Genomic DNA, 27,253 nt, shown 5'->3' with positions numbered 1-27,253 from the left:
CGAGGGCCCCTTCTGCAAGCTGGTTCCAAGCCTGCCTTTACCTAGCCTGCCGACGACGCTGCCCGAGAACAGCCCGCTTAATGTCCACTGTCCATCACAACCCTCTGGTTCCAGGGAAGGACAAAAGGCTTCCAAATCACAGAACAGAAACACCACTTAAATACTGCATACACCTGGGCCCACGGTCCTCCTCTCTGCGTGGTGAAACAGCTTTGCTGGCCAAGTTCCAGAATCCTGGAAGCTTCAACAGCATCTGGACCTATAACTTAGTTCCATAGCCTGACCAAGTCCCGGTGCCCTCATGTGACTGTTTGATAGTAGCCTGTGTCTCTGGGGTTTGTGAGAACCCAGAGAGGAGAAGGCCAGGCTCACAACCCTCAGGAAGACTCAAGACCAAGGCTGCTTTGTGAGGAGATTCTGGCTGGGGCTGGCCTGGCTGCTGGGAGCCAGGCTACCCAGAAAAGACTTGTAATTCCCCCAGATGAAGTTGAAGACTTGCGAAGGGCTCAGCTTCGGATCAACCCCAATTCCGCCCAAAGGAGAACTATTGCTTCCGGCCAGCGGGGACTTGGGAGCCCTGTGACCGTTCCTCGCCTTTCTAACTCCCAACAACTTCACAGATTGGGCTTGTGCCATGCAAGGCCATCCGACAGTCCTTTGGTTGTGGGGAACCACTTGTCCTCAAGTCCCCTGGCGGTCCTTGCGTTGATACAGAATCCCCCAAAATCGAGAGGAATATCGCTGACCTAGATACACTCTTCCCTCTGAGTCCAGCAGCATGTAACCCTGGGTAGCAGTCATGACATCCCTGCTGCTTGACCGGCCTTCAAAATGGCTGCCAAGAGGACACCTGTCAGAAGCAGGCGTTCACAATCGGACCACCTTGTACTCCCTCACTATAAAGCAACACAACCCCCGGACATGGAGAAACTGTAGGCAGTGGAGTGAGAGAGCATGGAGACCTCAAAGGGAGGCCCAATGAAAAGAGACAACTGACAGGAAATTTGACACCAGCCCAGCTGCTGTGGGAGGAGCAGGAAGCAGAGACTAGAGAGTCAGCTCACTTGGCCTGAGAGAGGGCACCATAGGGCAGAGGGTGGCAGGCTGAGGTGGCGAGAGGGGGGCAGCCTGCCAGTAACAGTGCTGAGTGGTATTTGTAGTCCCTAAGTATGATTGCCAGGGTCCCAAGTCCTCTGGGCGGCTGTAGAGCAAGAACGAACAGTGGCAGGCATTGTATGACCACAAGCAATTGCTGGCCCACATCTGCAGAAGGGAGCACGCCCACTCCTGCCATGCTAACCACCGTCATCTGAGGTACTCCATGTGGACACACATCTGCAGAAGGGAGCACTCCCAGTCCCACCGTGCTAACCACCGTCATCTGAGGTACTCCATGTGGACACACATCTGCAGAAGGGAGCACTCCCAGTCCCACCGTGCTAACCACCGTTATCACAGATACTTGGAGGGCCATCGGGGAGCTGAGGTACTCAGTATAGCTCAAGAACCCCCAAAGTCATGTGGTGGCCCTGTAGTTGCTTCTCACCTGGGGGTCCCACAGACGTGTGATGTTGGGGTACAGGTAAAACTGAATTCCTTGGGCTGCCCCAGGCAGGGTCACTCCTCGGATCAAAAGGACCGCCAGCATGAGGTAAGGGAATGTGGCCGTGAAGTACACCACCTGGCCAACGCAGAGGAGAAGCAAGAAAGGAGTAAGTTAAGTGCCCTGGACTAAAGCGCACTGGAACTCCCTAATAGGGGGAAGGGGTATGATACAGGAGCTCCCAGCCCACAGCCAAGGCCAAGGGAGTTTCCCCTCCTGCTCCCCGCTCAGCCTCGCAGCTGTTCAATCCCGTCTCTCCAAACCTTGGACCACAGCTCCCCTCTCCTTCCCTCCAGCCCCACCCTTCTCGCCATTCAGTATTTGTGGAGTGGCTGTGTGAACACAAGCCTTTGCCCACACAAATGCTCAGAAAGACAGCACCGAGGTCTGGGATGCAAATGTCTGTGTCATGTGACCCCTTCTGGTGGTGGAGGGGGTCAGATTAGGAAGGAAGACATATGAGAGGCCTCCAGAAGAGCTCAGGATGCAAGCGTATGCTTGCGTGCATGCATGCCCGTGTGCACGCACGCACACACCCTCTCCACTTCGGCCTCTAGGGCAAAGAACGGGCCAAAATCTTTGAATTGGCTGAGAATCATCTGAGGTGTGTGGTCTAACAGCATTCTCTGTGCACTGAACTCTTATGAAACAGGGACCCATGGCTCTGTTAGATTTGCAAGGTGCTTACACCCACTGATTCCTAACTGGTGCTGCCTCTCCTCCCTCTCTTCTTCCATTCATCCCCCAGGAGTACACAGGTGAAACCCATTAGAGGCACAGAATCAAAGCAGGAAGCCACATAAATTGCTATTGTCATTCCCTCCTGTCTTGACTAGGCTAAACCAAGGGTGACAGTCCCTACGGAAGGCAGGCTGTCCTGGGATGGGAGGGAGAAGGAACTTGCCAGCACAGACCTTGCCTGTGGACTTGACCCCCTTCCAGATGCAGAAGTAGCAGATGATCCAGGCGAGCAAGAGGCACAGGACCAGTTCCCAGCGCAGGGATCCCAGGTGCTGGATGCCATCTGAGAGCTTCAGGACTCGCCTCCTAAGAGAGAAGGTGTACCCTGGCCTTTTGCTTGGATTTCCTTCCTTCCTTCTCCCTCCCTTCTGTGTTATTGTTTTTTATTGATTTTGTGGGGTTTTCTTTTCTGTATCGGGGATAGAACCCAGGGTCATAAGCATGCTAAACAACCAACCCAACCCTGAGGGTACATGTGTGGGCAGGAGAGTGACACCTTCAAGCTCCTGTCTAAAGGCCTGTGATGCTCTCTTTTTCACAGAGATGGAGACAGACCTAAAGTGTGGCGAACACACACTGTACCCAGTTCAGTTTTATTGGAAGGTTCACTGAGCCTGAGGGAAGGGAAGTAGCATAAACTTTCTCATCCATCTGAGAATGCCTGATGTCAGGGATCAAGACTTGGGTGCATGACATTTGGGGTAGGGTCTGGATGAGGTGCAGTACCTTCAGCCAGAGGGGAGGGCGGTTAGTATAGGTACACACTCTCTAACACGAGAATTACAAAGTTTGTCTAAGAACAATCCTGCATTAACCATAGTAAAGGTACTACAGAGCTAAGCCACATTGGTGCTGCCCAGGGAAGTCCCCAGCCCAGGTCCCTCTTTTGAATGCAGAGCCACATCCCAAAAGAAGAGAGGTCTCACTTACTCCCAGAACTCGATGACAGGGGAAGTGGCATTCCCAGACGTCACATTCAGGGAGCCATTGGTCTTCTGGAACTCCACACAGTTTTCTACCCATGAACCCCAGGGAGGAAGGAGGAAGTTCATCAGCCAACATTGGCATGACCAAAGATAAGAGGATCAGAGTAAGGTGGCCAGAAGGCTCTAGGCTAGAGTCCTGCGAGCCACACATTCTCCTATATAGTAGCCTTCCACGAGGCAACCTCACCTCACACACCCCCACTGTGGACTGCCCACTGCTTGTCTACAGAGTCTCATTAAAGTGTGGCCAACAGCACCTGGGGAAAGACTCTGTGTGCCAGGTGATTCAAAATATAAGCTATCCCTGGGGAGCTGTCCCAGGCGGGGCCACAGCCTTGAAGGAATGGTAGGAACACCTTCGAAGAAAGTCACATAGGAAAGCAGCCAAGAACACAGTCACAGGAACAAGTCAGAGAGCGTTGGCTTGATTCTGACTGTGCGGGCCTGGGTGAGTGATAGTTTGGTACCCACGTATCACTTTCCTGGTCTCTAGAACACAGGTATTAATATGAGGATTGGTGGATTATAGCAAATGGAAACATAAATGTGAAGCAGTAAATGGTGGCTCTTCACGACCTGCACAGCACTTTGGAATCTTACACAATGCAGACATTCTTTTTAATGTTTTAACATCAATATAATCTTAGGGAATACAAAGGCAGATGACCCGGCAGGTAAAGGTGCTTGCTGCCAGGCCTGACAATGTATACCTCTTCTTTCTATATTCCTTTCTACATTGTTCACAGTGTGTGTGCTGGGCGGTTTTGTGTCAATTTGACCCAAGCTGGAGTCGTTAGAGAGGAGGGAGCTGCAACTGAAAAAATGCCTCTATCCGTTTGAACACAATTGTCGGCTCGTCTATAGAGCAGTGGTTCTCAACCTTCCTAATGCCACAACCCTCTAATACAGTTCCTCATGTTGTGATGACCCCAACCATAAAAATATTTTTTTACTGTAATTTGACAATTGTTATGAATATAGTGAAAGTATTTGCAGGATATCTGAAATGCGAACCCTGAAGGGGTCACAACCCACAGGCTGAGAACCGCTGCTAAGAGTATTGTCTTAATTAGTGACTAGTGGGGGAGGGACCATGGGTGGTCCCATCCCTGGGCTGTTGGTCCTGGGTTCTATAAGAGAGCAGGCTGAGCAATCCAGGGGAAGCAAGCTCATATGCAGTTCCCCTCCAAGGCCTCTGCATCAGCTCCTGCCTCCAGGTTCCTGCCCTGCTTGAGTTCCTGTCCTGATTTCCTTCAGTGATGACCAGGCTTATGTGGAAACCTTAGCCAAATCAACCCTTGCCTCCCCTTTTGGTCAGGGTGTTTCATCACAGCAGTAATAACCCTAACTGAGACAGGGTGTCTTGTCACCTGGTGGCAGCTACAGGAGGGTAGGGCTCTTTGCTTTCCTGCATTGCCAGTTGCAGGGCTTAGACCAGACCCACATTCCCAGGCCCTCAGCCTTTCTTGATATCTTATAAGGTAGGTAGCCAGCTTGTGCTAGGACAAAACACCTCATTGCCTTTCCAGCTAAAAGGACAATGACATCAGTAAGCAGCAAAAAGAAAAGTGCCCAAGTAGGGCCAAGGGTCAGCGTGAGGCCACCAGTTCATTTGGGAGGAGCCTATCTCAATCTTTGGGTGTGGGGAAGCATACCTCTAAGATCTGACTTTTCATTTGATAAAAGATGGCAGAAGGCAGGTGGCACCAGAGATGGGCAAGGACTTGCCTGAGAAGGGAGTGTGAAGCACTGGACCTCTGATTGTCACCATGAGCTAAGAGGAACAGGCAGAAGCCAAGGTAATGAAAGCCAGTCTGAACCTGGCAAGTCAGGGATTCAAACTCCAGCTCAGAGCCAATGGCTTCTCTGTATAAGAACTCATTCATCGTGGCCCTTGCCCCTTCATACGCTCTCACAGATGAGTACTAAAAGACACTTGGACAATGATCGTGACATGTAGCAATGAGATGCCAAGCAAAGCATTGGCCAGCATGTTCTTTGTGCTGCCCAGCCATAGGCCATCTGGCATGTAAAGTGTAAATTCCACTGTTCTGTTCCTCCCACACCCTGGCCACATGTCAGGTGCTCAGTAACACATGGACTGCACACAGAACACCGCACATAGAACCCATCCATCCTCAGAGGCGGGACCGTTGAGAAGTCCCACCTGCATAGCTTTGCTGTCGTCACGGCTCTCAATACATCAGTGCTCGCCGGGTGGTGGTGGCACACGCCTTTAATCCCAGCACTTGGAAGGCAGAGGCAGGCAAATCTCTGAGAGTTCGAGGCCAGCCTGTTCTACAAGAGCTAGTTCCAAGACAGGCTTCAAAGCTATAGAGAAACCCTGTCTCAACCCCCCCCCCACACACACACACACATGGAAAAAAAAAATCAGTTCTCTTGATCTAGGCTGCTCACATGGTCTTACAAACATAGAAGTTAATTGCTATTATGAATTTTCTTGATAATGGACAGAACAGCTCATTGCTGAATTGAGCACAGACAAATTATAAGTTTGAAAGACTTAAAATTGTTCCAGATATGAAAAACAAATACATACGTTGACATATCAAACAGGGCATATTTCAGACAGAAGCCAATAAGTGACTGAACACAGAAAAGGACGTCGGTTCTATTTGCGTAGTACAAAAATAGAATATATCAAGTTTTTTAAAGTCCATGACATTTTGCTTGTGAGGCTGGTGAAATCTCACATTGAAGGGGAGTGTTGGATGGGAAGCCAGGGCCTTACTCGCACTTCAGACCTTTGTCTGCCACTGACAATACTCTTGATTGGCAGAAGTTCATCATAATCTATTGGAGCGGATCTGAGTCCAAAATATGAACTAGAGGTTGACTGACTGGGATACAGTGATGATCTCACTCCTGGTTGACGTAGCCAAGCAGGATAAGGAAGCAGGCTATTCAGCAATGATCTTACCTGTATTCCACTCATGGTTGCAACTTCCCCAGGGGAGGTCGGTGGTGAAGCTGCTGAAGAGGTAGAAGAGGGCCCAGGCCAGGACGACGATGTAGTAGACATTGAGGAGACTGACGATTATCTGTGAGGCATAGCCGATGCCTGGAGAGGGGACTGAAGCTTTGGGCCAGGATAGTGCAAACATTCTCACGTACCACTCACCCCTGTGCAGGAAGGGACTTGCATGCCATGATCAGGGCCCATACCAAGAAATGATAAGCCTAGCCTCCTGGCCAAAGGAATAGAGTTTCTAAGTTCCAATGGGTCTCCTGGGTTGGTTCAGCACTTTTGTCTTCTGCTACTAAGCCTGAACTTTGATATTTTTCAGGCTCTGGGATACCTTTTAAATACATAAGACTGGAGCTAGGCAGAGTGGCACATGCCTGTAATCTCAGCACTCGAGAGGCAGAGGCAGTTGAAGAAAAACAAGTTCAAAGACAGCATGGTCTACCTAGTGAGGCCCTGTCTCAAAAAAATAAATAAAAATAAAAAAACTAACTATACCATGACAATAGTTCATTTCCCCAGAATTAATCTGACTTGTTTCCAAAATAAAAATATGAGTGCAGGGCTGAAGACAATGCTTGCCTTGCCAACATGAGGACCTGAATTTGATCCCCAGAACCCACATTTAAAAAGAAAAAGCCAGATGTGGTGGCATGAGCTTCTGATCCCAGACTCAGGGAGACACAGACAGGCAGATCTTTAGGACTCCCTGGCCAGCCAGACTGGCCTGTTTGGAAAGTTCCAGGCCAGGGAAAGACTCAGTCTCAAAAAAATAAAATAAAATACTGGACAGTACCTGAGGAAGAACACCTGAGGTTGACCTCTGACCTTCACACACACACACACACACACACACACACACACACACCAAGCACACAGCACAAAACCACAAGAGTAGAGACAGGCAGTTCACACGGGAAAATATAAACACTGGATGGACAACCTTTAAAATAGTTATCATCTTGAATCATCTCAAATAGCCACAGGGTGTAAAATAACATAGTAAAGCACCTGTATTCTGTAGCTACAATTGTAGTGATGTTTTTAGAGATAGGGTCTCATATAGTAAAAGGGGCCCTCAAACTTGCTATACAGTCCAGATTGTTCTTGTACTCTCAATCTCCTGCCTCAGCTTCTTGAGTGCTAGCATTACAGAAGTTTGCCCCATGCAGGACTTCTTGGTGAAGTTTTGTTGGTTTGTTTTTACAAATGTTGTAATTCAATGGTCTTTCTATCTGTCTATATATCAGAATATTCTACAGGGCTATGGGTATCGTTCAGTGATAGCACATGTACAAAGCCCTGGGTTTAATCCTGAACACCACAGGAAATGGAGGAAAGATCTGCTCATGTCTTTTGACATTGTCAGCCAGTTAACACTGCCACAGGACATTCTAATGAGAACCAGTTTGATCTAGGGATCCTGCTCCAGGGGTTTGCCTCTAAAAACATCATTTCAAAGCAGAAAGGAGTTAGCCAAGTAAACAGAGATGAAGTAGTCTAAAATTTCAAGTCATTATGTCAAAGTGGTAGACTAATTGATGAAATACTCTTCTCGTTTAAAATTTCCCTTTAAGGGGCTGGAGAGATGGCTCAGCAGTTAGGAGCACTGACTGCTCTCCCGGAGGACCTGAGTTCAATTCCCATCACCCACATGGCAGCTCACCACTGTCTGTAACTCCAATTCCAAGGAATCCGACACCCTCACACAGACATATATGCAGGCAAAACATCAATATAAAAAATGAAAATAAATTTTTTAAAAGAAATTCTCTTTTAAAATGTTTTCTGATTAAGTATGTCCTATTAAAAATAAGTCATTGTTACATATTTAAAACACATACAATAAAATAGCATTGCACTCCACCTGTTCACCCATTTAATCCAAAGCCTTTGCCTCGTGCATCCATTATCCCTGTTCTATCTGATGGACTACATAACTACCTCGGTCTACAGCTCACAGATAAAATGGAGGTTAATATGGAGACTCGAGTCCTGTTTTAATCTCTGGACTGCTGTTCATCACTCAGACATCCTAAACAAGGGCTATGAATTATAAGCACCAGTTTATGCCCATGGAATGGGACACAGAGTTACTCACCCTCGAAGATGGGACAGATCTTCCTCCAAGCCGTGATGCCTCCCTGGTTGGTGTACTGGCCAAGGGCCGTCTCCAAGAAGAAGACGGGAATGCCACAGGTAAAAAGGAAGATGAGGTAGGGGATAAAGAAGGCACCTGTGGGTAGAAAATGGGATGCCCGTTACCTGGCACTCTTCTCTTCAAAGTCCACATCCATCTCCTCTCAGTACCACCCCACACTGCTGGTCTGAACCCCAGAGACAGAAAGCATAAAACTGAGGGTGACTCTATGTTATCTGTAACCACAGCGGGAATCTAGGGGCACCAAGTTACCTGGAAGGTGTATGTCCCAAGCTTTGTCATCACTGTACAGCTTGAATCAGTGCCTGCTGGGTTTACTCCCCACTGAGCCTCAGCTACTGCTTTAGTCACACATCCTTGTGGAAATGGCAGGGAGACCACTGAATGACAAATACCCAGAAACCTGACACAGACTACAATTCTGAACTCTTCTCAAAGACATTATTATACTAATTTCAGACTTCTTATTAAAGATTTGAGTTTTGAGACAAGATCTTGCTAGATAGTTCGGGCTGTCCTCAAGTATTTTCTCTGCATGGATCTCTACCTACTGACAAAGTTGTCAGGAAGATTCACAGTAGAGAGCAACCAGGAAAGGGAGGCCCACATGAACAGAAGCCCTAGAACCTTCCACTTGAGCCAGGAGAGAGAAAACAACCTGAGGGGAAAGAAAGAACTATTCAAATGAGATTGGGCACACTCAGGATAGTATGGCTGAGACTGGTCACACTCAGGGTAGTGTGGCTGAGATTGGGCACACTCAGGATAGTATGGCTGAGACTGGGCACACTCAGGGTAGTGTGGCTGAGATTGGGCACACTCAGGATGGTATGGCTGAGACTGGTCACACTCAGGGTAGTGTGGCTGAGATTGGGCACACTCAGGATGGCATGGCTGTGATTGAGCACACTCAGGGTTGTATGACTGAGATTGGGCACACTCAGGGTGTGTTGTGGGATTCCCCTCTGTATGCTGTGAATACCATTGGTTAATAAAGGACTGCTTTGAGCCTATAGCAGAGCAGGGCAGAGAGAACTAGGTGGGGAAAACTAAAGTGAATGCTGGAAGGTAGAGGACAGAGTAAAGAAGAAGCCATGGAGCCACCACCAGAGACAGATGTGCTGAAGCTTTGCTGGTAGACCAAGACCCCGTGGTGATGCACAGATTAATAGATATGGGTTAAATTAAGATGTAAGAGTTAGCCAATAAGAAGCTAGAACTAATGGGCCAAACAGTGATTTAAATAATACAATTTCTGTGTTGTTATTTCAGTTCTAGGCAGTCAGGACAAATAAGTGTCCTCCCAACAACAGATTGGTACCCATGTGGCCAACTGAAATCTACTTAAAACCTGAGAGGGCTTGCAAAGAAATTCTAGACACACACACACACACAAAAAAAAAAAAACAAGTTTAGCCTCATTTTTTTTTTCCGAATGGACTTTGTTTGCTGGCGGCATGCTGCAGCTCCTTTAAGAGAGGTTTTCCTGACTCAGCATTAGCAGAAAAGAAGCCACAGGTCTTTGAAATGCCAGCTTTCTGGGTCATGACCTCTGACTCTTTCAGGAGACTAAGCATTTAAATGGGGTTTGTAAGCAGTGTGTTACAAGCTACTTAATGGCTTGACATAGACCTGCTCTGGGGCCGTGTGTGCAACTCAGCGGCTGTGAATGGATGTCATGTGCCATGTTGGACTGTGTGGAGCAAGCAGGAAGTACCATAAATACCCTAGCAATGCTGCAGCTTAGATTCTTAAGCACTTAGCATTTTAAGAAGCACTCTAGTCAGAAAATAATTACAAATATGCAATAAAGACAAATCTAGATTTAAAAAAAGACCTCTAAATGAGTCACAGTATTGGATAATTGTACATAGGCTTGGGAGAGAGAAGAAAAGGTGTATAGAGAGCTGGAAAAGAAATAAATCATTTTTTTAAAAAAGTCTTTAAAGAGACAGAGTACAGACAGTCATAGATTAAAAGGAATAAAGAAAAATAAGCCACATAAAGATGGAAAATTCACAGAGAGTCTGGGTTGTGTATATTATTGTGTTTTCTTTGAATTTTTGACTATGTAGAAGCTAAGTACAGAGAAACATTTCATTGTATGGGCTGCTAAGCTAAACCAGCATGTATATTATAAAGGTATCTTGACTTCAGAATTTGGGTCTAAGAATATGTTGCTTTGGAAAAGATGTTGTTCTTTTGTTTCCACAGAGGATGAGAACCTGTAGGTTGCTTCCAGACTAAAATGATTTGATGGATCAAGACCCTCTGAAAAGTTTCCAGGAACACCCCCAAAAAATTACTTCACCCAACTGCTGACTGAGATGAAACTAGCACACAAGATACACCATGAAAGACCTGATTAACACCATCTCCAATCAGCAGGAAGTAGTCTAGAGAACTATGCCCAAATTCCCAAATATTGTTTATAAATGTTTATTTACATTTAAAGGGGGATATTCTATAGATATTTGCATTGGTATGGATCTTGGTTTCTTGATACAAATTTAAGGACAATTTTGTTATACTGTGCATATACAGTTCTGCTCTTGATTAAGGTATTGTGTTTGTGTGGCTCATTTAAAAATGTAATGTATAATTAAGAAATATAAGTTAATAGATAATAATCTATAATAGTCAAGCTTGTAGTCATGTTAGTTAGATTTTCTAGATGTACAGAGATATATTTTAGATGGATAGGTATTCTTCAAATTTTTCAAAGACCTTCAGAATATGGCATTTATAATGTTTTAATAACTTAGGACTTTTCATGATAATGAGATGTATCTGCTCCTGGTAGCACCAATAACTTCAAGAGGAATATGAGCCCTGAAGGGTCTTCATATGGAGTTTGCTAGCCATTTAGACAAGAAACAGCTCTTATCTGGACTGCTTGATGAACTTAACATGCAGGACCCACAGAGAAATGACTGCTGACCTTGCCTAAAGGTAAGACTGTCCTTTGGGGTTCCTGCTTCATGAAAGAGTCTGTCAGACATTCTGCAGGACACGGAAGAAAGTAACTACAAACTGCCAATATAGGCAGAACTGTCTTTGAAATTTTTTGCTTTGTGGAAAAGTCTGCTAGATACTATGAGCCTGTAAGCTGAAGATGGATGCTCCAACAGTACAGAAGAACTTTGGGTGACTGTCCAGACAGCGAGATGTCTCTGTCAATTCTAGAGTTTTGGAATTAGCTTACAATGTACTTCCTGTTTACTTAGATAATATTATATCCTTCTGAGATCTTTGAAGAATTTATAGTTATAGTTTTCCTTTGTTATGATAAAAGATAAAGTAGATGTAAATATTGTAACTGTAATTCTTGCTTGATACCTGTTTGGTATTATATGTAATTTTACTATGTTGAAGTTAAACCTTCCTTTTTTATTTAAACAGAAAAGGGGAGGTGATATGGGATTCCCCTATGTATGCTATGAATACCATTGGTTAATAAAGGACTGCTTTGAGCCTATAGCAGAGCAGAGCAGAGTTAGGTAGGGAAAACTAAAGTGAATGCTGGGAGAAAGAAGGACAGAGTAAAGGAGAAGCCATAGAGCCACCGCTAGAGATAGACGTGCTGAAACTTTGCTGGTAGACCACGAGCTTGTGGTGATGCACAGATTACTGAAGTGGGTTAAATTAAGATGTAAGAGTTAGCCAATAAGAAGCTAATGGGCCAAGCAGTGATTTAAATAATACAATTTTTGTGTGATTATTTTGGGGCTAAGTGGCTGGGAACTAACGAGCAGCCTCCATATTACAAGAGTGGCATGGCTGAGATTGTGCACACTCAGGGTGGTATGATACTGGGCACACTTGGGGTGGTATGGCTGAGGTTGGGCACACTCAGGGTGGTTTAGCTGAGATTGGGCACATTTGGGGTGGTATGGCTGAGACTGGGCATAGTATGGCTGATGTTGGGCACATTCGGGTGGTATGGCCCTATACTAAAAAGAATATTTCAAAAGACTAAAGATAACAAGGCTCATACAGTGCCTAACCCCACTGACCATACATAGGCATTGAGACCTTCCTGATACTAAATACTGCATGTGTTCCTTGTCACTGGGGGCAACTCCAGTCCCACCTAACAAAAGAAATGTAAAGAAACTTAAACCAAGGCACATCACAATCCTGTTACTTAAATGCCCCTGTTTTTCAGGAGGAAAATTTTAACCGTAACCAGAGAGGGAAATGACACATAAATACAGAAGAACGAAAAGAAGGAAAACATCAAACTAATCTTTAGAAGCAAAGCAAGCAAGCAAGCAAGCAGAGAGACAAATTGTTATAGCAATAAGGAGAAAAGCTGTCAACCTGGAATTCTACACTCAGAAAATGTTTGCTCAAAAACAAAAAAAAAAAACTTCTTGAGTCATGAAAAGAAACCATCACCAGCAAGACACACACTACAAGAGAAGTTAAGGATATCCTTCAGGCAGAGGGAAATGACTATGCCACAAACAATATACATCCTCAAAGGAATATAGAACTCTAGAAAGAGTAACTACATTGTCAAAAACACAACTGGGCTGGACAGGGTGGTGCACGCTTTTAATTTCAACACTCAGGAGGCAGAGGCAGGTGGATGCTTGAATTCAAGGTTAACCTGGTCTACACAGAGAGTTCAACACCAACTAGGGATACTACTTAGAATATGTCCCCTGACTCCCTCCCTAAAAAAGTAGTAAGATACAATTGACTTAGCTGCCTTCCAAACATTTATGTTTCTATCTACATAGATTGGAACTTCTCTCATTCTTCATCGGAGACATGTCTTTGTGCAGTGGACAGTGGTTAATGCAGACTCAAGACCGGTCAGAGTGCTGAAAATAAACGACTGTCAATCACTCATCCCTGATCGGGACATTTATAACAACCTCTACACCACCTGTGGCTCAGGGAACAGCGTAGAAGAGGAGTAGAAGGAATGTCAGAGCCCAAGATGAGGAGAGTAACTGAGGAACAATGTCTTTCGGTCATGACACAAGCATTGCTGTCACGAACTCACCCCAGCTGTGATTAGCTCCACAGACCTGCAAGAGATTGGGACTGTCAACATCCCATCATGCATAGAAAAGGCATTGCTCATGCCCCGCCCCTCCCTTAAGGTCTATGGACAGTACTGGTTGTGGGGGCTGTGGGGAGACAGTGTCACTTTCTTCAATTCGGTAGTCACGGAGAAGTTAGCCATTTTCCAATAGCTAATCCCCTGTTCATGCTCATGAGGACAACCATAACAGAACCCTGTGGGTCAAACATCAAACAGAAGAGGTCAGAGTAGGAGGGGCCTTGTTGGGAAGAAGGTTTTGTAGGAGAGGGAGGAAATGGGAGCATGTACTGAGGGAACTGAAAATTACCAAGATTTATACAGTCATGAAATTGCCAAAGAGTTACAACAGGATTCAAAAATAAAATTGATTTATTATAAAGTACAATGTAAATAACTTCTAACAAATAGAAAAATAAAATATGTAGCAAAAGCACAATGCTGAGGAGAAAAACATAGGTTTGTAAGACTCTTATCTGGAAACTGTATGGCCCATGTTTTGTCTTCACTGCACAGCTTGAATCGGTGCCTGCTGGGTTTACTCCCCATTGAGTAAGTATCCTTTGAAAATAAAATTTGATGAAGTAAAGATGAAGACTACAGAGTCTGAACTAATACAAGAAAGAGTTATAAACAGTAAGCCAACAAAAGAACAATACAAGCAGTAGAATAATTTTAAAAAAATCTAATTAATATAACAGAAGACAGAAAGAAGGAGAAACAAGGAGCTAATAGCACAAATATAAGACAAATAGTAAGAAGTCAGAATTAATCTACTATGGTAAGCTGTACTAAATGTAAGTGATCTAAATAGAATGACTAAAAGACTCAGACTTTTAGGTTGACTTTTTTTTTTAAAAAAAAAAAAAGCCTCAAAAACATGCTGCCTAAATGAAATGAGACATGTTTGAGGTTTCTAAAAATGAAGAGGTTATTAGTAAAAAGACAGAAAGAGATATTTCAGGTTAGTACTTATTGAAAGTTGGAATCTTTATTTTTATTTGGTTTGGTTTGAGGTAGAGTCTCAGCATGTAGCCCAGGCTGGCCCATAATTCCCAATCTTCCTACCTCAGAGTCTTATAATTGCAGTCCTGTGATTCCAGGTATGCACCACAGTGCCTAAAGAGTGTTTATCTGTTTATATTAAATACTGTAACAGGCTATAATCCTTTAAAAATCAGAGAAAAACTTTCAAAAGAATGTCTAGCTTAGCATTGCACAGATTAGACTTTAAAGTAAAGAGTATTTTTGGTGTCAAAGATAATTTCATAATAATAGAGGTCAGTTCATCAAGAGTACATAATATCTTAAATTCAAAACCACTTTTTAAAAAAGAGCTTTGAGATCTATGAAGCAAAATGAACAGGACTGCAAAGAAAAGTATATAGATTCCTAGTTAAAATTAAAATGTTCATTATTCTCTCAATTGCTTAAAGAACAAATAAACTAAAATCATTAAGAATGTAAAATATTTGAAAACTGTGTAACTCCGCTCCACTTATAAGACATTTATAAAGCATTCCAGCAGCAATGGTCAGGTATGCGTTATTTTCTGGCACACATAGAATGTTTACTAGTCCACAAAGCAAATCCTAATAAACAAGAAAGTCATTCAGACAGATGTATACCTTGACTAAACTAGAAATCAATTAAAGAAAGACATTGGAGACGCCCACATTTCTGAGTTTTTAAAATTAGGTAACACTCTTTTAAATAATTTATGGATCAAATAAGTAATCAAAAGATAAATTAGGAAGTTTTTTAAGGAGAGTGAAATAAAATACAACATACTCAAATCTGTGGATTCTGTTAAAGCAGTAGCTGGAGTCATCTATTAACATGAAAAGGAAACAGAATTCAAATCAATAACTTCAGCTTCCCCCTTAATAAATGAGAAATAAAAATCAATGAAGCCCAAACTAAGCCAAAGAAGAAAACGAAGCCTGAGAGAAAATCAACACAACCGAGATCTGGCTTCTTGAGACAACAAACTCAACAGACTTTCAGATGTCATAAATTACCAATACAAGGCCCGGGGCTCCAACTCAGCAGGTAAAGGCGCTAATCACACAAGTCTGAGGACTCAGGTTCAATACCTGGAACCCACATTTTAAAGAGCACAGGTGCAGTGACCCGTGTCTGCAGTGAGTTTGGAGGTGAGAACAGAAGCCTTTGGCCAGCCAGCCTGGAGAAGCAGAGCAGACACAGAAACACGTGACTCTGCCTCAGCACGGTGGAAAACAAGAACCTGGCCCCCAAAGGTTGTCCTTGGCGTGCATGCCTCTACATGGATGCAAGCACGTGTAACACACACATGTACACACACGTGCACAGGCAACACACATGTGCACACACGTGCACAGGCAACACACATGTGCACACACGTGCACAGGCAACACACACATGTACACACATGTACACACAACACAAAAATAGTTTTTAAAATTGCCAATATAGCAAATGAGAAGCATGTCATTAGCACAAATTCTACAAATAATAAAAAGATGGTAAGAAAATTCACGAGCAATGGTATACTGATAATTACAGCAACATAGAGTAAATGCCAAATTCCTTAAAAAGCACCAACTCCTGCAGATTGCTTGTTGCGGGAGGTCCTCCCACTCCTCCAGCCTATCACCGCTGAGGCTGAAGATGGATGCCCCAACGGTACAAAAGAACTTTGGGTGACTGTCCAGGCAGCGAGATGTCTCTGTCATGAAAAGTCCTCAGTTATTAAAACATTTAAAATGTCCTATTCTGTAATCTTTGAAAGACATGAAGAATGTCTATCTAAAATATATCTCTATATATCTAGAAAATCTAACTAACATGACTACAAGCTTTACTATTATCGATGATTATCCATTAACAACCTATATTTCTTAATTATACAGTACATAATTAAATGAACTACACAATCACAATACCTTAATCAAAATCAGAAACACTTATACATATAACAAAATTGACCTTAAATCTCTTATCAATAAAGTAAAATCTATACTAATGTAAATTATTCATATCTATATCAATTACTCAAGGAGAAAGACCATCAAAGCTGCCCTTAATTAAAGGACGAAATCACAGCAGTTCTACACAAACTTCTTACACAACATTGAAAAGGAAGGAAACTGTCAAACTCAGTCTATGAAGCCTGAATTTTGTGATAACAAAATCAGACAAAAGCCAGGTGGTGATGGTGCACGCCCTTAATTCCAGCACTTGGGAGGCACAGGCAAGCGGATCTCTGTGAGTTCGAGGCCAGCCTGGTCTACAGAGCCAGGACAGACTCCAAAGCTAGAGAAAGCCTGTTGAGGGTGGGGGGTAATCAGAAAAAAATATAAAGAAAACAAAATTTAAGGTTTTTAAAACTGTTTAAGTTGTATGTGTGTATGTGTGTTTGTATGTGTATGTGTGTGCACATAGTGTGTTCGCAGCCAGAGGACACCTCAGGTGTCATTCCTCACACATCCACATTTTTTGGCATAGAGTCTCTCTTTGAGCTAGAACTCACCAAATAGGTTAGCCTGGCCACAGGGATTCATCTGTTCCTGCCTCCCTGATACTAGACTCTCCAGCATCCACCACCAGGCCTTTGGAGGATGGGGGCTCAAACGCAGGTCCTCCTGCTTGCAAAGCGAGCACTCTATCCTCTGAGCTATCTCTACGGTCTGTAAAGGCAATCCTTCAGAACAAGGAATGAACTACTGAAAAGAAGATGATGGCTGAATCACAGAACAATTTTTCTGAGTGAAAGAAGCCAGAGGAAAAAAAAAAAGATACATAGCTCATGTATAAAATTAAAAAAAAAAAACTGAATTCCAATGAGAGAAGAGCTTCCTGGTTGCCCAGGGACACATCAGCGGGGTCACAGGAGGAAGGAGAGATTATCAAGGTCAGGAGAGAGTTTGTGAGGGTGACTGATGTTCATTAGCTTGACAGTGGCAGTAGCTTTGTGCATATGTGTGTTCTCTTCAATTTGGATATCTTAAATATGGCAGTTAATTGAAAGCTAATGGGAACAGAGGTCCAGTTGATGGGACAGAGTTTAGTTTGTAGTCACACACTATCTAGGCACTAAAAAAAAAAAAAAAAACCCAAATGCCCTGAAAGCCAAGGGGAAAAGATTGGACAGTCTAAGGGGTCCAAAGTTTGATGGGAAAATTCAGGGAAGATAGAACGTGCAGTCGCTGGCATGAGTGGTCTCTGTGGAAAGCCCTAATCATTCCAGAAAGTTGACAGTCCAGTTCAGCACCCCATCTGCACGGCTGGCCCTTTTCTAACTGACCAAGCCAATGTTTAACTGCAGGCTCATGGTCAGCTCTGTCCCTGAGCATGTGGACAAAGTCCACACTCACCAGAGAAGCTTCTACTCTGGAAGCTTGGAAGCGGGAAGGGGCCAGTGACCAGATGCCAATCAAGAGAGACCAGAGCACAACCCAGGTAGTCCTGAGGGGTACCTCCCTTCGATCCTCTCATCACCGTTAAAGGCTGGAGTCCAGCACAGAGACACATGCCTTTACCACCTGCACCTGGGAGGATGAGGAAGGACGACTATAAGCACGAGGCCAACCTGAGCTACAAAGTGACACCCTATAGAAACAGGAAGAGCCAAGGGAGACAAAAGTTGGCTACACCCACACTCTACCCATGTAAACTCCCACAACATTCTGAAATGTGCTGCCCACTTCCCATGAGTGGGGAGGGACCAGAAAAAGAGCAGTGCAGGAGCCACCCCTCCCCGAGGGAGCACACTCTATGGTGTCACCTGCAGTGTTCCCGCCACTTTTTAAAGATACGAAGAACTATGCTCCGTATTAGTCACGGAAGTCCGGGTGTACACGGAAAGGTATACACTGTAACGACTGCCAGCCTGACCAAAGTGGGTGTGTAGTAACTCCTGTGCTACCAAAATAGCTGCTTCTCACAAAAGACCTGAGATAGAAAACGCAGCCCTGAGCAAAGAAATAATGCTCACGGTATCACCAGACCTGATTTCCAGCTGTATTACAGAGCCCCAGTACCAAAAACAGAACAACACTGGCACAGAATGAATTAGAACACAAAACTGAGTTCCGAACCCATGCATCCATTGCCACCTGGTTTTTTGAGGAATACTCCAAAAATACACCTTGTGGAAAAGACAGTTCCATTCGACCCCCAGCGCCGCATATCCAGAGGCAGAAGGACGAAACTAGGCCCCTGTTTCTCGTCCTTTACAAAACTCAACACCAAGTGGATCAAATGCCTTACTGTAAAAATAAAACAGGGGAATTGTTAGAGAAAATATGCCATTAAATTAAAAATTACAATACAATTAAAGATGGAGTCACAGGCAAGAGCCAAGTAAATGAGGCCAACAGTTGACGATGGGCCCTCATGTAATGAAGAAGTGACCATAACAACAAAGGGGTGGAGAACCACAACAGGAGAAAAGTATTTGCTAGCAATACATCTGGCAGAGGATTAATATTTAGAAAATATAAAGAATTAAACAACAAGAAATCAAACAACCCAACCAGTGAGTGATAATGAAGTAAGCAGACAGTTCTGAGAGAAGGAAACACAAATGAACAATAAGCATAGGAAAAAAAATCAAAGAAATGCAAAGCAAAGTACACTGGATCCCATCTCACGCCAGTCAGAACGGCGGTTGTCAAGGAGACAAGTAACCACAGACGCCGGTGAGGATGCAGACAAAGAAAACCCTACACGGTGCTAGTGCATGTCCCAGAGACGACACTCACATCCATGTTTCTGCAGTACTGCTCCTGACAGCTAAGCTACAGAGAAACCAAGGTGTCCTATAACAGAGAAATGGACTTTTTTAAATGTCACACATGTGCTCGTGCATACACACACACACACACACACACACACAAAATGGAGCTTTTTTTTTCAAACAAGAACAAAGTTCTGTGGTTTACAAGTGAACAATACAACTGGAGACAATTACATTAAGGGAATGAAGCTAGACTCAGAATAAGAGGTATTCTAAGTTTTCTCTCATTTGTAGTCATTAGATTTTATAGAGAGGCACGTAAAATTACTAGTGTTTGCATATATGTGTGCATATATATGTCTGATATGAATATAAAAGCAAAAGTCTCTAGGGGGATGAGAGAGACTAGTGAGAGCAGAGAAGTTGCGGGGGAGCATGTCTCAGTGGAGCATGTAACTTGTGCAATGAATGCACACATGACATGTTAAAAACATAATGATCAGAATGCAGGGGGTGGGGGCAGCGCCTGGCCTGTATTAGACAGTCTTCGGCTGTGTGGACACAGAACTCCAGGTTCCCAGCACTCAATCCGAGACTGAGGAATCAAAAGGAAGCGGTTGACAGTCCATTTTTAAGTCACGCTGAGATTGACAGTCAAGCCACTAAAATTCTTTTTGCCAAATTGGATGATAATACTATTTCTACCCAACCTCATCCCCCACACCTGTCCCACCATGCCTCTTGGAATGACCAGAGTCCCTTCATCCCCTTAGCTGAGGTCTGTATTGGACAGGTCTTGGGGGAAAGGCATATTTATTTTCTCTCCAGGGAGCTGATGGTAAAGGGTTAGAAAAATAAGTTTGCAACCTCTCCAGCACAGGGGCGCAGGCCAAAGTGACCGGACATGTGGGCCGCATGCTCCTCCTCCAGGGGCGGGGACGACCTACTTCCACCCAGAAAAAAGAAGCAGAAAGAAGAGATGTGCATGCTTCCTCGTTGGAGTTTTTCAGCAATATCTGTGATTATTGTTTCCAAGTCTTCTCTCTCCATCTCCATTCTTTCCTTAACCCTATGCCCATCAGGCATTGGTCTAGTACTCCATTGCAATCCTTCTCGGCTGGTCCAGCGCAGCTGGTCCAGCAATCGTGCCCACCCATTGCCCTCTCAGCATCCCCTGTTTGCTCTCTCCCCAGCATCCTCAGCTGCCTTTCTCTTAGTTTTCAGTCTGTGTCACTGCTCTCTTGTCTCTTTGCTCTTTCTCTTTTCTCACATACTCTAAATGGCTGACTCCGCATGTGTATGTGTGCGTGTGTGTGTGTGTGTGTGTGTGTGTGTGTGTGTGTGTGTGTGTTTCTTTCTCTCTTTTCTTTTGAGACAGCAGGCCTTACTATGTGGCCCAGGTTGACCTTCAACTCACACTCACAATCCTCCTGTCTCAGCCTCCTGAGATTACAGATATAAACTACCATGTTGGGCTCTCTCTGTGTCTCTGTCTCTCTCTCAGCATAGTTTCTCTGTGTAACAACCTTAACTCTCAGAGAGCTCTCTGTGTAGACCAGGTTGTCCTCAAACTCACAGACATCTGCAAGACTCTGCCTTCCAAGTGCTAGGATTCAAGGTGTGCGCTGACACCGCCTGGCTTTCTTTCTTCTTTTTTTTTTTTACATCTTCAAATTGATAGTGATTCCTAAATGTGTATTCCCAGCCAGATCTTTCACACAGACTCCAAACTCAAATATTGTACTGCCGCAAGGACACATCCCTTTGAATGTGCCAAAGGTATCTCAAGTCAGCGATCCTCCCCCAAACCCGATCGCTTATTTTTCTCTTAAAACCTGTAGCCTTTCAAGTCTCAGGAAGAGTAACCCTTTTCAGGTTAAAAGTCTCGGGTTGCTTAGACGGGGTTAGCAACGGGAACTACGTCAAAGGCTCAGATTCCACATATCTCACATACACAGTCTGAGACATGCTGGAGGTTGAGAAATTCATTCTGCTGGCAGCCAGGGTCCAGAGAGCTAGAGAGGCTTCACATATTTGGGTAGAGTCAATAGTTGGGAGAGAAGTCGCTGTCTTAGCTGCTTTTCTGTGTCCTGACGAAAAACAATTAAGGAAGGGTTTATTCTGGCACATAGTTCAAGGTACAGCCCATGGTAGTGGGGAATCGTCAAGCCAGCAGGAGCTTAAAGCAGCTGGTCACACTGCATCCACAGTCAGGAGGAAGAAAGCAATGATCGCCCTTATTTGACACACTGTCTCCTTTTCATACAGCCCAGGTCCCACCCCCAGACAGTGGTGCAGCCCCCTCCTTTAGGGTGGCTTGTCCCACCTTGACTAAACTAGTTTAGATGGTCTCTCTCTTTGTGTGGATGTGTCTGTTTGCGAGGGCCTTGGTGTCACAGTGAACACAGAGGTGAAGGGACAACGTGGTGGAGGGCAGAGGAATTAAATTCAGGTCATCAGGCTCGGCAGCAGGTGCCCTTTACCCGATGCTGCCCCTCAACACCCCAAATCTGATCTAAACTATCCCAAACAGGTGTCCTGGAGGCCTGTTCCCTCGGCGATTTCAGAGCCGGTAAGACTAACAATCAACCCTACCCATCATAGGAATCAGGGATTGGTCCAGAACCTTTAGCTTTATAACTGGGCTGTCCAGTACAAGACCTTTGCTACTCCTGTCCTGACTCTCCATGTCACTAGAGGAAAGGCTAGCATTTTACAGTAGCCAGCAAGACCTTTCGTGATCTGCATTCATATTGTATAGCTCCAAATCTAAACGTGCCCTCCCCTGGGGAGAGGAAAAATCACAAGACTTGGAAAGTTCACGAAGTTTACAAGAATCATGAGGTGGCTCTCTAAGCCAGCAAAACAGCAAATGAGCGCTGAGAAAGGAGCCTCTGCTTGGGTTGCCTGCCGGCTGGACAGAGAGCTCTAGTCACGTCAGGCAGGCAGCATGGCCCATGCTGGGGAGGGTGTGTTAGTGACAGCTGCCTGAGTCACCCCTATGCCTATACACGACCAAGGGAGACTCAGGTGGGGAGTCCATTCTCGGGACTGCAGTTGGTGTCCTGTCTATGGTGAGCCACAGAAGGCGTGCAACAGCGACTTTTGCACTTCTTTCTCTGACTGCACCGTCTAGCTACTGCTTTTGCTCTGGGCTTATAGACCTCCTTTACCTTTATGTAAAGCCAAGTGGGCTCTTGTTTGGGACCATTTGACCTTGACTTCCTCTCCCTACAGCGTGTTCACCTCGATGACCACATGACCACCCCTCTCACTCCTGGCAAGCCTTCATTCAAACGTTCTCAGTGCAGCCCACCATGACACCCCCCATTTCCCCACCCCACCCCTCCCCACCCTCCCACCCCACAAAACAGCCACAAGCCCACACCCAGACTCCTCATCTCCTTTACTCCACTCGTCTGGTTCTTTCCATAGGACTTGCTAGCTTCTGATACCCTATGTAAGTTTCTTATTGTTAAATTTTGCTTTGCTGTGTTTCCTTCCTCCAAAATACAAGGCCCATGAGGCAGGGCATGGATCTGGTGCATTTACAAATGTATCCCAAGCACTTGGAACAATTTGCAGGGTGCCCAGTATTTGTTGTTAATGACATAGAGTCAAGACTTCCTTGTCTGTGCCCCAGCACAAATGACATACTGGCAACTCTAGGAAACCTTCATAGTGATGCCAGGATGGGGCCATGGATCCTAGATAAGAGGCCGGCCTAGGTGACAGAGGTAGGCATTCTTCCTAACAATGTCCCTGAGCAGGCCATTTTAGCATCCAGGTCTTGGTGGGCTTTATCACTGAGCTCTCTTTGCAAACTTTCCAGACTTCAGCTGCTTAGCCATTCTGCTAGCTACTTCAGCTCCTCCCCTTCTGCAGATAGCCCTACCTCTAGCTCCTTCAGCTCCTCCCCCTCTGCAGGTAGCCCTTCCTCTAGCTACCTCAGCTCCTCCCCCTCTGCAGGTTGCCCTTCCTCTAGCTACCTCAGCTCCTACTCCACCACGAAGCTCACTTTGAATTAGCTCTGCCAAGTGTTAAAGCTGAAACGTAAGAAGACATCCCTAAGCTTTGAGATTCCTCACGCTTGACATTGGCTCCACACAAGAGTCCAGAAACAAGTTGATAGAACACATGACTAAGAGCAGTAGCTCTCCAGAGCACCCAGCATCCTTCCCAGACCCTACTCACAACACGCCTGGCATCCCTGGGAGCCCAAGTCCCAGTCAGAGAGAGAGCAATGGGCTTAAGAACAATTACTAGGGCAACAGAAAAGGGTCAAATCAATGCATAAGCTCTCGGTGTGTCTTTTCTTCACCCTTCCTCCCCAAATCAACAGCAATGAGTCCCCTTGGCATCAGGTCATCCACTGGCTAAAAGGAGATGTAAAAAGGGATGTAACCCATCCTAAGGCTCTCCCGGAGTCTGCTCTCTGTGGCATGAACTGCTGAGAATGCAGAGGCAAAGGCTCTGGGTTCCTCCAATAGCATCCTTGGTCTTTGGCAAAGCACTTACCCTTGCCCTCTCCTCCCCTCCCCACCCCAAGCACAATAGTGATTTGTGATGAGCTTCATTAGCATTTGCTGTTGAATTCTCCTAGTAGCCCTTGGGTGACTCGTGCCCTTCAGAGCAAACCTGGGTATTAGCCTCTAGCTCCAAAGTCCACCAGAACGTCACTCCCACCACCCCCAGGCTGCTGTTTTTCATCAGTAAATAAGGAGGTAGCACACGAAGTCCTCAACCACTTTTTCACCCCCCAGTGGCTTTACACTAAGCTTGGCAATCACTGCCTCAACCCTTACCCAATTCCAGAGAGGCTTGGGGAAATCTTCCTACCCCATAATCTTTCTGCCACATGAGAAGCTAAGCTGGTGATTGGTTCCGAGTACCAGGGTACAGCTTTAGTCTCATATTCCTGTCTGTGCCCTGAGCCAGCCACATCCCTCTACCTACTGCTCTAAAGGAAAGGTGTTCAGGCCCGAAGTCCTCATCAAATATAGAAGTATCTACTACTAGAAGAGGATCGGGAAGACCTCCCTCCTTCACTCACAATTCAGACTGAGCAAAGTCCTGTGATTTCAGGCCACTAGCCAGAATTCCTAGGGAGAAAGGACATATTATGTCATCCCCATTCCTCTAGGGAAAAACACAAGTTAACTTCCAACCCTACAGCCAGTCTCCAAAGTCCACAAAGCCCGGAAGAAGACAGCACGAGCGTAGAGCTCCTCTCTTTTGGTCTCTCCCAGTCCCCTCCTCTCTCCATCTTGGATTGTGTGCCTCCTCTCTCCAAAATCATTTGTTCAGGAGAGAGACTTGAGCTTGCTAAGTTTGGAGGCCTCTGCTCCCCCGAAAGAGGGTAGGTGTCTTCCCCTCGGACTTGTCCTGTCCCTGGTGACCTATCTCTGTGTTCTGCATTTCTCCGGCTCCGGACATAGCCTCCCTACAAAAACAGACCCATGACCTCCAGTCCCTGGAAGCTTTGTCTATCAACAGAACAGGATGGTTTCCTAACGCACAGGTCAACTCTATGCCCTTTAGTATCTGGGGACTCTGTCCAAGGCTTCCCATAAAGGTGTGGACATTCCCTGAATATGGGTTAGTGCAATAACCCCAGAGGGCTGGGAAGGAGAATGAGAAGCCAGTACAGAAGTATGTGTACACACGTACACACACACACGTGCACACACACACACACGTGCACACACACACACGTGCACACACACACATGCGCACAGAGAGAGAGAGAGAGAGAGAGAGAGAGAGAGAGAACTTTAAAGGAAAAGCCATGAGGGTCAAAGAGGATACTAGTTAGGAGAGTTGGGAAACAGATGATACTGGGAATGTCATGGTACCAGCTGAGGAGTGGGCGGTGACACAAGGCCAAAACTGAAGAATCTCAAGATCCCAGAAGAGTTTGGTATCAGCAGCAGCATCAGTGTAGCTCCTATTTATTGAACACTTTATGGATGGAGTTGCCAGGCCTTACAACAACTTTGAAAAACAGGTACTACTATCCTGATTTGCAGGAACAGCCAATGAGACTCTGGGGACTTTGGGAACTTGATCAAGATCACACCGAGTAAGAGCAGAGCCCGGATCCATTCCCATCTGGATCCGAGCCTGTACTCACACGGCTAAGAGAGAAAGCCCTAGGACACTCACATGTTTATCTAGGTCTCTGTCTCCTGCAACGCGTCATCAGTAACCTGTCACAGCCCTTCAAGGCCAGCATTCTATGCCTTTATAGAACTTCCCAGAGGGACAGTAAATGTAACAGACAGAAGCATTCTCCTTCCTGGGGGGGGGGAGGGGGGGACTTGTGTGGCACAGTGACTCTCACCTCCCCCGTTCTTGTAGCAGAGATAGGGAAACCTCCAGACGTTGCCTAAGCCAATAATCTCTCCCGCCACTGACAGCACAAACTCCATCTTGTTGTTCCAGTGCTCGCGTTCCAAGGTGCCATCTTCCTCCACCTTCTCCATGGCTGGACACACAGGCTTTGTCTCTCCATTACTGGTTGTTCCCGAGACCCTGTTATCCATCCCACCTGGAAAGCAAGTAGAGAGCCCTGTCACTGCCAGGAACCCCACAGGGAAAGCCTCCCCGCTTCAGAAAAATTCCCAAGGGAATTTCTTCTTCTATTCCTTCTCGATCCTCCAATCCATTCCTTCTTGGCGCCCCTCACTGGCAGAGCTGGGGAACAGCTCCCGAGACTCCCTGTTCCCTTCACGTTGAAGGAGAAAGCACTGACCCTGTAGAGCCAACTTTGCTTCCGTGATGCCTGTTCTCTGAATTCATAGTCTGTGGTGGTCTGCACTTTCCCTTGCCTTTCACAGCCAACTGTGACACATTAAAAAGAAATTCAGTCTCTTTATAGCCTAGGACCACTTAGGGGATGACAGCTGATATATTGTCAAAGCCACTGAGGTCCCTTGAGAAATTCACCGTAGAGAAGTAACTGTGACCGTGGGGGAAAGCTCTGGTGTTGAAGATGGTGAATGCGCATAAGACCAACCAAAAAATATTGAGAGAATACACATGCTAAAAAATGGAAGGTTTATTAATAAGGTATGGTAGTTATATTAGGAGCTTCTATGTAATCATTAAAAAACTATGCTATGGGAAAATGGGAAAGAAAGGGTTGTGTGTTACAGAAAATGGGATCAGTGTATATAGAATGATCATGTTTGCCAGACACCTTTCAGAGTATTGACATGCATTGGAAGATTGGGATGTCAACCAGGGTGTTTCTTTCTTAGTGGCGGCATCATAGGAATGTATTCCTAGCCTATATCTTTACCATTCTGACCAAGGAAATGTCTCCAGCAGGAGACTGAATGAGACCGTGACTGAATGCAGTGAACGGAGCTCTCTAAGAATCCACTCCTCAGTCCTCCATTCCTTCTTGAATCAACATACATGGAAAAAAAAACTCTCCTTCACTCTATCCCTCATTGCCCCCTCTTCCATCCCCTTCCCTTCTCCCCTCCCTCCCTTGCTCCCTTCCTCTCTTCAGCAATAACAGCATAGCAAACTGTTACCCTAGAGACGGCGACATGAAAAAGAAGTCCTAACTCTCAACTTCTGACTCCCAGAAGCACCCTCCTCTAGACTGATGTTGAGATTGAAGATAAATTCAGTTTGATTTAAGTTTAATGAGTGGGTACTATGGGCTAGGCATTTTACACACATTCATTTCTTACACCAGTCCTATTCTTGTTGAGAAAATCGAGTGTACGCATGCTAAGCACCTGAAGCCGTTGTAGATGGAATCAAGTCACGATTGCCCCATTGGTGGTAAACTGTATGGGACTTATGCCAGCCTGCACTCCCTGGGATTCACTTACGTTGGCTGCCTTGCCTTATCAACATATTTAATGTTAATATTTCAAGTGATTCCCTCCTCATTTTATACAGTGGCCCCTTTTGTTGTGGCTCTTGTTTTAGCTTTTGTTATTGTTTGTTTGTTTGGCAGTTGTTTGTTTTGAGACAAGG

General features: G+C 45.2%; 1 protein-coding gene across 1 annotated transcript in view; it reads right to left on the bottom strand.

The window, feature by feature from the left end:
- Positions 1-27,253, bottom strand: part of Slc6a13 (solute carrier family 6 member 13) — a 37,973-nt gene that overhangs the window by 9,739 nt on the left and 981 nt on the right. The window contains exons 2-7 of the mRNA XM_041634261.1: positions 25,599-25,805; positions 8,418-8,552; positions 6,272-6,412; positions 3,275-3,359; positions 2,518-2,650; positions 1,547-1,681 (exon numbers count right to left, since the gene is read on the bottom strand). Coding sequence (XP_041490195.1) covers positions 1,547-1,681; positions 2,518-2,650; positions 3,275-3,359; positions 6,272-6,412; positions 8,418-8,552; positions 25,599-25,800 — 831 coding nt within the window. The 5' untranslated portion in view covers positions 25,801-25,805. The remainder of the gene's footprint in view (positions 1-1,546; positions 1,682-2,517; positions 2,651-3,274; positions 3,360-6,271; positions 6,413-8,417; positions 8,553-25,598; positions 25,806-27,253) is intronic.

The sequence above is a fragment of the Microtus oregoni genome, unplaced genomic scaffold (genome assembly GCF_018167655.1).
Source record: "Microtus oregoni isolate MIOR12 unplaced genomic scaffold, Mior012 000002F_ref0000024, whole genome shotgun sequence".
In the NCBI taxonomy this organism is placed as follows: domain Eukaryota; kingdom Metazoa; phylum Chordata; class Mammalia; order Rodentia; family Cricetidae; genus Microtus; species Microtus oregoni.
The sequence above is the reverse complement of the archived record's forward strand: the minus strand, read 5'-3'. Positions and strand labels throughout refer to the sequence as shown.